Source organism: Drosophila miranda, chromosome XR (assembly GCF_003369915.1).
Source record: "Drosophila miranda strain MSH22 chromosome XR, D.miranda_PacBio2.1, whole genome shotgun sequence".
In the NCBI taxonomy this organism is placed as follows: domain Eukaryota; kingdom Metazoa; phylum Arthropoda; class Insecta; order Diptera; family Drosophilidae; genus Drosophila; species Drosophila miranda.
In genome coordinates this window covers 16,543,250-16,556,149 of record NC_046674.1, presented here as the reverse complement: position 1 = coordinate 16,556,149, position 12,900 = coordinate 16,543,250, and the positions used below count along the sequence as shown (strand labels likewise).

The 12,900-nt window shown below is 48.0% G+C and overlaps 1 protein-coding gene across 1 annotated transcript; it reads left to right on the top strand.

The window, feature by feature from the left end:
* Positions 1–7,877: 7,877 nt before the first annotated feature.
* Positions 7,878–9,428, top strand: LOC108152816 (odorant receptor 67d). The gene is made up of 3 exons (XM_017282403.2): positions 7,878–8,801; positions 8,865–9,054; positions 9,110–9,428. Exons 1-3 carry the CDS (start codon positions 8,041–8,043, stop codon positions 9,329–9,331), a joined length of 1,173 nt encoding a protein of 390 aa, XP_017137892.1. The 5' UTR covers positions 7,878–8,040; the 3' UTR covers positions 9,332–9,428.
* Positions 9,429–12,900: the final 3,472 nt, after the last annotated feature.

Genomic DNA, 12,900 nt, shown 5'->3' with positions numbered 1-12,900 from the left:
ACCAGCTTTCATCCGATCCGATCCGATCCTTTCAACGCACTGCATTATCCTGCATCCTGCCGCATGTCGCGGGCCATTAAATTCATTAAAAGCCCATCGAAATTTATGGCGAAGCTGGCAGTAATTTGCCTGTAATCCATCAGGATGTCGCCGTTGACACCCGAGGGCTGTGGCCAGGACCAGGACCAGGCCAAGGAACCCTCTGTATTTCTGCAGGTATTTTATATAAATATGAATTACAATGTGCGGCTTAACATGTTAATAAGATGAGAGAAAAGCCAGCGAGTGTCTGCGTCTGCACTCCACCCATTTTCGGTTACTTGTAAATTCAATTAGGGGACGGGGAGGGAACGGGGGGGGGGGGGGGGGACGGCGATAAGTGGCAGCCACAAAAGCCGCAGAACGGGAGCCTAGGATAAGCTTATCCCGTCTGCGATCTGTGGCACAGTTCCAGTTGCAGCTGCAGATTCATTGTGTGCGAAACGAGCTGAATGCGTAATTTAATAAAACGTCACGACTCGGTGGAAAACTAGTTGGGCCCCCAGCCACGGGCCCCAGCGGGATTAAAGAGTTGCATTTGCGTAATAAAAATTTCAACTTTATTGTTAATTAAAAGGCTCGAGCTTGAGCACGGGCACAGGTCCTGGTCTCGGTCCTGGTCTGGCCCAGAGGCACAGTGGCAGCTGCTTTGCCAGGTCTATCAATGTAATGACACTGACACACAAGACGTGACCGGGGCCTGAAAACGGTGCCCGAAAGTGTGGAAATTATAATAAATTTAGCAAGTTTTTGGCCTGCAGTTACTGCTCATAATTATGCAGACACCTTGTGACCGGCGATCGTCCAATTGCATATGTATGGCCATATTGACAGCTTGATGGATGTTTGTCTCTCTGGGGCACCGCCCTGGTGTCTCTTTAGCATTTTGGCAACCGAAATCGAAATCGATTTGAACTGGCAGCAGGCCTGCCTTTTGCATATGCCCCTCCCCCAAACAGGGGGGGGGGGGGGGGAACGGGGCCATTTAAGACAATAAATTTCATAAATAGCTTATGCATAAAATGCATTCATTGGACTCTCCGAGTGGACTCCAAGTGGACTTTTAGTGGACTCCCGATTCCCGCTGTGTTGATATTAATTGGACGACATAATTGCGGTGCCACGCTGCCCATAATAATGATGCGGAGCCCCTCCCCCCCCCTAGTAATTGGTCTGGAAACACGTTCCACTAGCTGCGCCGCCGCCCCCCTCCCCTCCCACCGAAGAGCCAGCCAGCCAGCCAGCCAGCCAGCCATCCAGCCAGGAATTTGTATAAATTTGGCAAAAACTTTTCTCCCCCCTTGTCCCTCTGGCCAATAATTATGGGGTCTCGCCAGGAATCGGCCTTTGTGCTGTTGTGCAGCGCTGCATGTGTGCAATTATCGTTGTGTGTCCGCCACTAATTTATTGTCTTTGGGGGGGAGCTCTGGCTCTGGCCTAAATCCAATTGTAAGGCAATACGCGGCATTTATCATATTTAAGAACCAGCCACAGATCCCATCCGAGGGCACACACATCCTGTATTTACGGCCTGCTAATACGCGGTTTAGGTTTAATGAGCGACTGAGTACCGGAGTACCCCCCCTCGTCACCCCTCGATGGAGGGTTTTTGCAAAATTAAAAATGCTCACGCTTTTCGATTGTTTGCTCATCATCAAGATGGTTCGCGCAGCGTCCAAAGGTCATTGTTATGTTTATAAATATTTATTTTATGATCCGCTGTGGGCCCTGAAAATCGGTTAAATGGACTGTGATGTTTATTTTTACTTGGTCCCTTAATAAGCCCCATGAATAATGGTGGAACCAGAGGGCGGGCCAGTGGCATGTGTGGCATGTGTGTGTGCGGGGCGGGGGAGAGACCAAAACAGAAAATGGCGCTGCACAAAGAAAGAGAGAGAGAGAGAGAGAGGCAGAGAGACAGAGACAGAGCGACAGTTAAGCTCAAGGACTCAAGACAGAGGACATGTCCGACTGAAATTGCGCACAATTACGAGGCAAGGATCCCCCAGTGCCGCCCTCCGCGTCTTATCCAAGCGGAAAAGAATTATTACGTTGAGTTTTTCGCCCGAAAAGAAAACCCACACACAGAGAGAGGGAAAAAGCTCTCATTTTTTGATAGCCACAGGAGAGGAGGAGGAGGAGGAGGAGGAGGAGGAGGAGGAGGAGGAGGACAGGGAGCTGGGAACATTGCCTCACGTGCATATGACAGTGGAGTAAACAATTTCATTTCTTTTCGCCCCAGCAGGACCCAAAAGATAACTGCCACAAACGAATGGGGCAAGATGCTGCAAACAGTGAGAGGGGGGGGGGGGGGCAGGACAACGACAGCACTTGAGTTCTGTTTTCGAAAAAGCAACAACCCGGCAACCAACCACCCAGGAAGGCAGCAGCCAGCAGCCAGCAGCCAGCAGCATAAGAAGTTGCGTAAATATATTGTCCTGTCGCTTATTCATAGCTGGGGGGGGGTGGGGGGAACACAGGACCCTGGCAGGACACTGGCAGGACACTGTGGTCTTGGGGGGGGGGGGGGGGGCAGCGCCGTGGGCGCGTTTGCCAGCAGTTAGTCGAGCGTGCCCCGGCGGATTTTTTAATGCGTGCCTCTATAAATTTTGCACGCCTTTTGTAAATGTTCGTGGTCGGTCCAGGATCTCTTGGGGAGTCCTCTGGGCAGCTGTACACGTGGCCAGGGCAGTGTTTTTTCTTTTTTCTTTTCGGAAACTGTCAAATTTTTTTTGTTACTACTCTTCGTTCGCCCTCCCCCTCGTGGCTTTTCTTGAGGGTTTGCCAGGGGGCAGGGGATATCTTTTATATTTATCATACGAAATGCTGATCCCTCACCATTATCCCCATTTCATAAATTACTCTGTTTTTAGCCTCTTTCGATGCGATTGGAGGCCACTAATTGTAAGCCCATAACTCTATGGCCACGTTTAGAGTGTCCTTTAGTGTCCTTTAAGGTGGGTTTTCCCCCCCACTAAATGGCATTGCCAGCTCAACATTTTTGTGCCTCTCTCGCGCACTTTTTTTCCAGTTTATTTTTTAACGACGGGCTCGAGGCGCATCGGAACTCATCCTGACATGACGCGTCGCCGAGCGCTGATCTGCAACAAAATGCTGGCACAGCATCATATGAGGGTACCGCGGGTGAGGGTAGGGGCAGGGGTAGGGGAACGGGGCAGGGTGGCTCTACCTACAGAGGAAAAAATGTATTTGCATACCCAATATTCAACGGATTTGCTGTGGGTCCGTCCATGCCCGTCCAAACCGTTTGAGAAATTCTCTTTTACCTCTTGTACCCTAGAAAAGGTCCCTGCACACCTGGAAGTGCCACATTTCAGGGCAAGATCCTTCGATTTTGGTGTCTTCCAGCCTGTTAGTCCGCCTCTTTGAGGGACCAGCAACAGGGATCACTATAAAGTACCTATTTTTCCCCAGAGACCCACTTTAAAGCGCTCTAAAACCCCACCAAAACCCTCCAAAGGGTATGCCAAAGGTCGTTGCTCTGGCAGCTAAATTTCCCTTGGTTTTTGTTGGTCCTCTTGCAGCCACTTGTTAGTGGAATTGTATGCTGGCTGGGTCGACCCGCGGATGCGTTTGGAATTTTCCCAGCAATATGCTCGAAAGAGGGCGGCGTGGAGGAGACTGGCATAAAAAATGACAGGACCAACCCGCAGCCAAAGCGCACAAAATGTTGCAGCAGATTTTGTGTGTGTGTTGCATATTGTTTTGTAATTTCCGCAATGATTTATTGCACTCGAAACGGGGGGGCGGAGGACAGCTTTAAGGCAGGCTTCTGGCTTCAAGGACTATGAAAAACAAAGCTTCATTATCAAAACAGCAACAATTGACAACAAATGGAAGAGAAGCCAAATCACTTGATATGTAATGCCTGGCCTGGGCCCGTCCCCGGCACCGTCCCCGTCCCCGTCCCGGGCCCATAAATAAATCACATTGCAGCAGCAGCCGCAGCAGCATAATCCATTGTAAAGTGTCGAAAAACTGCAATTGAAATGCAAATCAATGCAAATCGATACTTGAATCATCATCAAGGCAGAGGCAGAGGCAGAGGCGGAGGCAGAGGCAGAGGCGGAGGCCGAGGAGGCAGCATGAATGATTCATGCAACGCACACGCGAGCATCATTCAAATGCAAATTTCAAAAATGCAAAATGCAAAATTATCCGAAATGCAAAAATCCCACCGACGACTGGGCAGGGGAGGGTGCACAATGGCAGGGGGGGGGGGGGGGGGCTGTGTTCCCGCTGTGTGATCGCAACAATCAAATCGAAATAAATGCACCGCAGCGCACAATGCAGCGGCAGAGATCCCAGGGAGTTGCAACAAAGCCAACAAATAAACAAAACACGGCAAACAATGCTGCACGGGGGAGAAAACATCAACAAGGAGGTTGGAAAAGTGCTTGCGGATTTTCGCACTTCCGGTTAACTGTTGCTAATTTGATTAGAGACCCACCGAGGGGCGGGGCCGAGGCGTGGCTCTGGAGCGGACCAAGCGAAAAGGCCATAAACTCTGGCTGTGCGGTGCTGCCAACTTATGCAAATTATCTCATGTGATTTATGCCCAGGAGAGAGTTTTTTCCTTGGAGAGAGTAGGGCAGCGGCCGTGGCCAGGACCAAACTTTCAGCTCCTTTGTGGCCCCTGTCTGGCCGTAAATTGAATTTTTCCCAAAAATAGTTTCACACGCGATGCTGCCGCTGCTGCCGCTGCTGCTCTTTTGAGACCTGCTTTTCATATTCAAATCTGTGGCATAAGCGTTTCAATCATCGTATCCTGTCAGGAAACTGGATCTTGTGCTTTTGCGTTAACCCTTTCGCATCGCAGCCCTCGCTCAGATCGTTCCATTGTCATGCTAATTGGGCGCAGGCACAGGGTCTTTCTTTCTTTCGCAGGATCCCCAGGTAGGACTCGCAGTTCGTCTTGAGTCCTTGCCGTGTGAAGTTCTCTGCCAACGAAAGGCAAATCCGTGATGGGAAAACAAACCGGCATCGCCCACACAGTAATCGCAGATGTCCCCCCCACCCCCCTCCACCCCCAATTGTGGGGGCCAGAGACATGACAAACATTAACACGGCCTCTGACGCAATTTAACACCAATTACAATATCCGTTACATCTAATTATTGTTGGACTCCGGCCAAGACGTTCACTAAATTAAAGGAAAACAGAGGCAGGAAAAACAGGACACCCAGGACATGGGTGGCGCCATTTGCGGTTGCCAGGACATTAACAATGGCAGGACCACGGCCAGGACCAGGACCACCAGCAAATGGCGGCCATAAAACAACAGAGAACAGAACCCCGGCTACAGCCATGAAATATGAGAAGGAAGGAAACGAAACGCAAGAAAACATCCTGGTGGGTGGACGAAACGGGCGGGGGGACGGCACGGGACGGACTGGGGGGGGAGAGAGCATTTCTTAATTTCCAACAATTTACGCTGAAAGCTTTCTCCGCTCAAATGACGACCAGAACAGGGACGGGGACCAGGAAAAAAAAAAAAGTCTGGGCCAAGGCGACGGCGACGGCGACGGCAACGGCAACGGCGACGATGATGATCTAACGCCATTATTTTCCGGGCAAACGACAGGCAGTTGTTAATGGGGCTTACCACTTAAGCGCGACGGCATAAAATAAACATGCTCCCCACTCCCCACAGCCCCATGCCCCTGTGCCCCATGCCCCACTGCCTGCTCCTGGCGGATGTCCTGTCCTGGCAAATTAATTAACATGGCGTGCGTTTGCTTCCAGCGCATTTCCCAGAGCTCTCTCTGCTCTCTCTCTGTGTTTTTCTTCTGGTCTCTGTTTTTCTTGTCTTTTGGCAGTATTTTTTTTTTTGTGTGTTTTTGTGGCCCATCGTCTGGGCGGTGGGCGGCCACCCCGAGGCGGTTTAACAATTAAGAAACGTTTAAAGTTCGCTTGAAATTGGGGCGCGGCTTCCCTTTTTTTGATTACGCATCCAAAATTCGGGCAGGAAGGAGCCCATTCCCATTCCCGCTCCGGGCAGGACATTGAGCATACGCGGCACGTTGCCTACATCCGTTTGACACCTTTTGTGGCACAGGAAATGAGCTGGGCTGTACGTGACTTGTTTTCGTTGGCCGGCATCCTCCGGCTTCCTTCAGAACGGGGTACGGCCACCAGAGAGTCTTTAAGCTGACCCGAAGCCTTGTCCGTGTCCTGTGTCCGTGTGTCCCGTGTGTCCCGTGTCCCGTGTCCTGTGGACTGTTTAAAATTCCAAATTTGTGCACTCGCTCAATTTCCTTCCATTCCAAACCCCAGATGTAATTACCTACCCGAAAGTCGTGGGCCAAGATTTGACATGAATTTCTCGTGGCACGGCCGGGAATAATTAGTGTCCATTCAAAAGGGAGCTGCGGCCCGGCTACGTGCCAAACACAACGCCCTGCGGCAAGGACGTAGCCCCCCCCCCCTTGGAATAATTGCAATTAAAATGTTCGCCTGGCACTTCTCCGGAGTGGAGTGGAGCGGGGCAGAGCTTCGTGGAGCGTCGTGGAGCCCAGCGGATGAGAAGTGCAAACACTTTGAGGCAATTGCCGTGAACAGAAATAATAACAGGCAGAAGATTGTGCAAATTAAAATATAATTAGAGACAAACAAGAAAAGGAGCCCCGGACGGGGCACGGTGGCGCCGCCTGCCGTTCGGCGGCTGCATAACGTTTACGCACTTTCCACTGGAAGTTCCACTGGAAGCCTGCGGAGGCCTGCGGACGGCCCACCTTCTCTGTCTCTGTCTCTGTCTCTCTGCTCGGCCAGAGGGAGAGAGGAGGTCTGCCATGGGGGTTGAACCAGGGAGAGAGCGAGAGGCGGGCCACCTGGAAAACTAACGAGCAAGTAATTTTGTGGGCCAGCTAATGCCCGTGTCCGTGCTCCCGTGCTCCCGTCCGGAGTACTCCCCGGCAGCGTCTTTAAATTGTTGCCTTGGCTACTTTAAGCCGCCGTTTTTCCTTGGGAAGCCGCCGCCTCGCAGGCGGGGTGTGCCCTGTCCCTGGCTCTGTCTCCGTCTCAGGGGTAGGCCTGTGAGGGTCGTTTTTTTTTTTTTTTGTTTCGTCCTTCCACAGGCCACACCTTCCTTCAGGGGTGGGCTTTTACTTTTTGTTTGCCTGGATTTTCGATCGAAAAAAAAATGCGTATAAAAAATCCGAAATAAAATAAAATAAAGGCCTCGAATGTGGAGGAAATTTCTGGCTGCTTTATGAAATGTCAAAACTTCAAAGCGAAAAAACTCAACCGAAAATGCAAGGAGGAAAATGGGAAAAAATATTCACTTGAGTGCGCGTTCGTTTTTCTTTATTTTTCTGATGTTTTGGCCCATTGTTCCCCGCCGCTGCCGTTGCTGTTTGAACTGTTGTTGATGGCCTTTATTAGTTGTTGGCCCAAAGCTTAGGCGCTTACACATCGCTTCAGCCCCCCCTGCCGCCCCGCCCTGCACTCTCCCACGGGCACTTCCTGCTTCCTGCTCCGAAATTTCCGCGCTAAGGACACGGACACAAGGACTCCGGGTCCGGGGAACGGGGACGGGGGACGGGGCTGGGCCCCGTGCGCTCTGTAAATAGATATAAATTTTTCTCTTCTCTCTGTCTCTGTCTCTGCCACTCGCTTTTCTCGTTTACATTCTTTGTTTTTCATTCGTTTTTTTTTTTTTTTTTTGCGTTCTTTTTTATTAAAAAATTTTATATTAAATCAATTGCGTGGAGATTTTCCATCTCAGGGGGGGGGGGGGGTGGGGGTGTGTCAGATGTGTTCATGCATAAAGTCGCTCGAAACTGATGGAAGAAGCGCCAGAGGGGAGGGGGCGGGGGGAGAGACACATCACGTATGGCCTTCAATCGATTGCTTGGCTAATTGTCTTCATTAAGTTGTCAAAACCGTCAGAAATGATGGCCTATAAAAGGTGGTTTCTTCGACAGAAGTCCCATAATCTCAGCACCACTCTGATAGAAAGGAAAACTCTTTTGAGAGACCATGTCCGAGGGACCCTTCGAGCGGTACTGCAAGATCAACCGGGCCATTCGCTTCTGCGTGGGACTGTGCGGCAACGACGTCATTGCCGAGGACTATCGCATGTGGTGGCTCACGTACGCGGTGATCGGGGCCATCCTGTTTTTCTTCGGCTGCACCGGGTACACGGTGTACGTGGGCGTTGTGCTCGACGGCGACCTCACCGTCATACTGCAGGCCTTCGCCCTGGTTGGGTCCGCCGTGCAGGGCCTCGCGAAGCTGCTGGTCACCGCCCGGATGGCGTCGGTGGTGCGACAAATCCAGGCCACGTACGAGGCCATCTACAGGGAGTACGCCCGGCGGGGCGGCGACTACGGCAGGTGCCTGGAGAGGCGCATCAAGACCACGTGGCACATGCTCATGTCCTTCATGTGGGTGTACGTGGTGCTGGTGGGCGGGCTGATCGCCTACCCGTTCTTCCATCTGATCCTCGACCACAAGAAGCTGCTGGTGATGCAGTTCCGGGTGCCGTGGATCGACGAGAGCACGGACGGGGGCTATCTGGTGCTCATCTCGATACACGTGATGCTCTTGTCGATGGGCGGATTCGGCAACTTTGGCGGCGACATGTTTCTGTTCCTCTTCATCAGCAACGTGCCCACGCTGAAGGACATCTTCAGCGCGAAGCTCAAGGAGTTCAACGAGGTGGCTGTGCAGCGCCAGGACTACCAAAGGATGCGCTCGCTCCTGTGGGATCTACTCGCCTGGCATCAGCAGTACGTGAGGTGGGTCTGGGGGCACAATTTTTGGCGGCATTCTCCCTCAACTCGTTCCCCCTTCCCGTCTAGCATTCTGCGGGACACGGAGCGCATCTACAGGATCGTTTTGTTCGTCCAGCTGTCCACCAACTGCGTGAGTATCCTCTGCACCATATCCTGCATCTTCATTGGCGCCTGGCCCGCAGCCCCCATCTATCTGGTGTACTCCTTCATAGTCATGTACTCCTTCTGTGGCCTGGGCACCATCGTGGAGACTTCGGTGAGTGGCTCTGACACCCTTTCCGACTTCGAATCAAACTTTATTCTGTTGGCAGAACGAGGACTTCAGCAAGGAGATCTACGCGAACTGTCTGTGGTACGAGCTGCCCGTCAAGGAGCAGAGGCTGGTCATCCTCATGCTGGCCAAGTCGCAGCACGAGATCTCCCTCACCGCCGCCGATGTGATGCCGCTGTCCATGAGCACGGCCCTGCAGCTGACCAAAGGCATCTACAGCTTCAGCATGATGATGATCACGTATCTCGGCTACGAGAGCTAGATTCGAGGCACAACGAGATGTTTTGCTTTAAAAATTTCATGGAAAGCGGTCCGTTTTGGGACTTAAATGCACCCTCTATGAGGTCATAGGTCATAGAAAGCAAATTGTATTATTATTCATTGTTAAAGATATTAAAATAAACTAAAATAAAATCCTTTTGAAAAATCTTTGTACATTTTTTTTTTTTTTTTAGAAAAGATAAATTTGTATTTTAGAAAAAATGATGTCGTTAATATAATTATTCATTTTTAAAGAAATTAAAATAAAATAAAGCCCTTTAAAAAATCTCAGGAATACTTTTTTTTTTTTTTATAAGATAAATTTGTATTTTAGAAAATTGATGTCGTTAATATGATTATTCATTGTTCAAAAAATTAAAATAAACTAAAACCCTTCGAAAAATCTCAGGAATACTGTTTTTTTTTTTTTTAATAAATTTGAATTTTAGAAAAAAATTATGTCGTTAATGTGATTATTCATATTTCATTAAGAAATTAAAATAAAATAAAACCCTTGGAAAAATCTCAAGAATATTGTTTTTTTTTTTAGAAAAGATAAATTTGAATTTTAGAAAAAATTATGTCGGTAATTATTCATTTTTAAAGAAATTAAAATAAATTAAAACCCTTTGAAAAATCTCAGGAATATTGTTCTTTTTTTTAGAAAAAATAAATTTGAATTTTAGAAAAAATTATGTCGGTAATTATTCATTTTTAAAAAATTAAAATAAATTAAATTAAATTAATCTCAGGAAAATTGTATTTTTATTTTTTTATTTTTTAAGATAAATTTGTATTTTTGAAAAAATTATGCCCTGTACTGTTAAAAATATTTATTGATGCTTTGATTGGAGGCACAGTCCTCTGCAGTCCATGCCGCATGCTTTGCAGAAAAAAGGCTGCCTGCCACAGCATCTATAGAGCCGCAAACCCACATGCTGCCCCTGGACCAAGCAGGAGCCGTGACAGGACTTAAATAGTTTTTTAAATGCACTCTCCCTGAGGTCATAGGTTGTATTAAGCAAATAATATGATTGTTAATTTTTAAAGAAATTAAAATAAAATAAAACGCTGTACAAAATTTCTGGAATATTGGTTCCTTTTTTTAATTCATTTAAAATTATTCGTTTTTAAACAAAATAAAACCCTTTGTAAAATCTCTGATAAAGTGTTTATTTCTTTTCTTTTTTTTTAAGGTAAATATTTTAGAAAAAATTATGTCTTGTACTGTTTTTAAGCTTTGATTGGAGCCCAGAAAATAGATTACATAGATCATGTGGATACCTGAAGCAGTGCCCCTCTGCAGTCCGTGCAGCCCCCACCTCTCAGGCTTCCCCTGGACTGTGCAAAAGCCGCTGATTAATTTTTGCTTTTTGTCTAATGAACTTCTCAGCAAGAATTTAATAAACAGCCGGCTCTTTATGGCACCACAAAAAAATGATGATGGCTCCTCCCGCCGCAGACTCTATGAAGGATGGGATAGTAAAGAACCAGAGCCCCAAGTAAATGAGGGAAAAAGCGTATGAAAAAGCATCGCTGGTAAGTTGTAAAAATCGTCTTTTAATGCCGCACAAATCCAGCAGATTGCCACGTAGTGCTAATAAAATAAAGTTATGTCCGGGTGGCCGAGGGGGGGGGGGGAGGGGGGTGTGGGTAGGGCATAAAGAACAAAAAGAAAAACCTCTCGCGCGCACCGCTGAAACGCACTGGAAATTCTCCAAAATAGTGTATTGCCCTCCTCCGCCCTCCTCCGGTATTCATCTCCCAAGAATCCACAAAAAAATGGCGTTGAAAATTGAGTGCGCGGGCGCAAGACGCAGGACTAAGGCTGGGGAGGCAGAGCCGAGGGCGAAGGCGAAGCCGGAGACGGGCTGGAGGTCGGTAAACGCATCATTAATCAAATGTCCGAAGCGTAAGCACCGTTATTCATCATTGCTTATGGATAAGGTGCCTCAGCCCACAGCCCAGAAACAGAGTCCAGCCTTTCGAAACCTCTCAAGAAAGTCGGCATGAGTCGTCCTTTCTCGAAGGACCTCCGGTTCTGGGGCTTCACTCGACAGGAAATGGTGCAAACATGAGATTTACTTACCTTTTTGGGTTCGCTCTGAAACGGAAAAAGGTGCAAAATTAGAAAATGCAAAATATTTTTGATTGAGGAAATAATTTTTTGATTGAATTTTCAGCCAAATTGCAGTGCAATCAAAATTCGTTGTACGCAACACATTTTTTTTTTGTTTTCTAAATTTTTGTACAGTTTTTAAACACACACACACACACACACACACGTGTCTCAAGTCCAGAACAGGCTTTTCTTTTTGCCACCCACTCACTCAGCATTTCTCCCTCGCTCTCGCGCTGTCTCTCTTTCTCCCAGCAGATATTTCCACATTTCTCTATGGCTCCCTCTCTAATCACTTTCTCCAGCCACCCTAATGGCGCATATCAATTTGGCTCAGCCACGTGCTGATGATTTCTTTCCTTTTCTTTACTTTCGTTTCGTTTCGTTTCGTTTTTTTTTTTATCTATATTTTTTGGAAGAAAATTTGTGTGTTTGGGTTTTTTTTTTTTTGAGAAGAGCTTTGTAGTGTATATTTTTGCGGCCTGAATGTGCCGGGGAGATCATAAATCAGGGGCTTACATTGCACAGAATCATCAAACGGGCGACAACTTTTGGCAGCGGCACACAGGAACTGCCTAATGGAGTTTTTACATTAGAGATTGTTTCCCATTGACTGGATTTCTGGGTTTTTATCGTGGCTTCGACATCGAAACGCTGCTCTAACACCCCTTCAAGTGTCAGTTACATATTGTCGGAGACAACAAAACGCCAGCACCAGGGGAAAGCAGGGAAAGAAACAACAACAACAACAAAAAAAAACATTGGACAAAAAAAGGTTAGAACCGACAAAATTTGCATACGCAGCGCGGCAGTGGCAGTGGCTGTGGCAGTGGCAGCGGCTGTGGCAGGAGTATCGGCAGCTGGAACAGGATGCGGATGCGTCCTTTTTGTTGTTGCTGTTGCTGTTGTTGTTGTGGTTGTCTGTCCAGGAAGTGTGCACACTGAAAGGTTTTCTCTTTTTCCTCTTTCACTCTCGGTTTTTTTTTTTTTTTTTTTTTTTTTTGGTGGAAAAAAGCATTGTAGTCAAAGTAAAAATGTTGTCTATTAATTGGCCAAAAAGCTGGAACTCAAAAAGAGAGGTGACTCGTGACTCGACAGCTGCCCCGTGCCACCCCAGGCAGTGGCAGTGCCCGTACGAGTGGCAGTGGTAGAAAAACTCTTAAATTAAATAGAAATTATATGCAAATTCAAATTGAGTTTTCCATTAACCCCTTGACTCGCCGCTGGGCCCGTCGTGGAAAATCATATTTGGTTACACTTTCGAGTCCTGTTCGTGGCTGTTCCTCTTTCCCGATTCACATCACGTCGACGTGTTTAAGTACGCATCATTTGCTGTTTTGCTTGTAATTTAATTGGTTTGGCTCTCGGCTCTCGGCTCTCGGCCCTCGGCTCTGGGCACACAGGTACTCCTGCCACGTATCCCTTGAACTAATTTATGCCATCCTTCCATC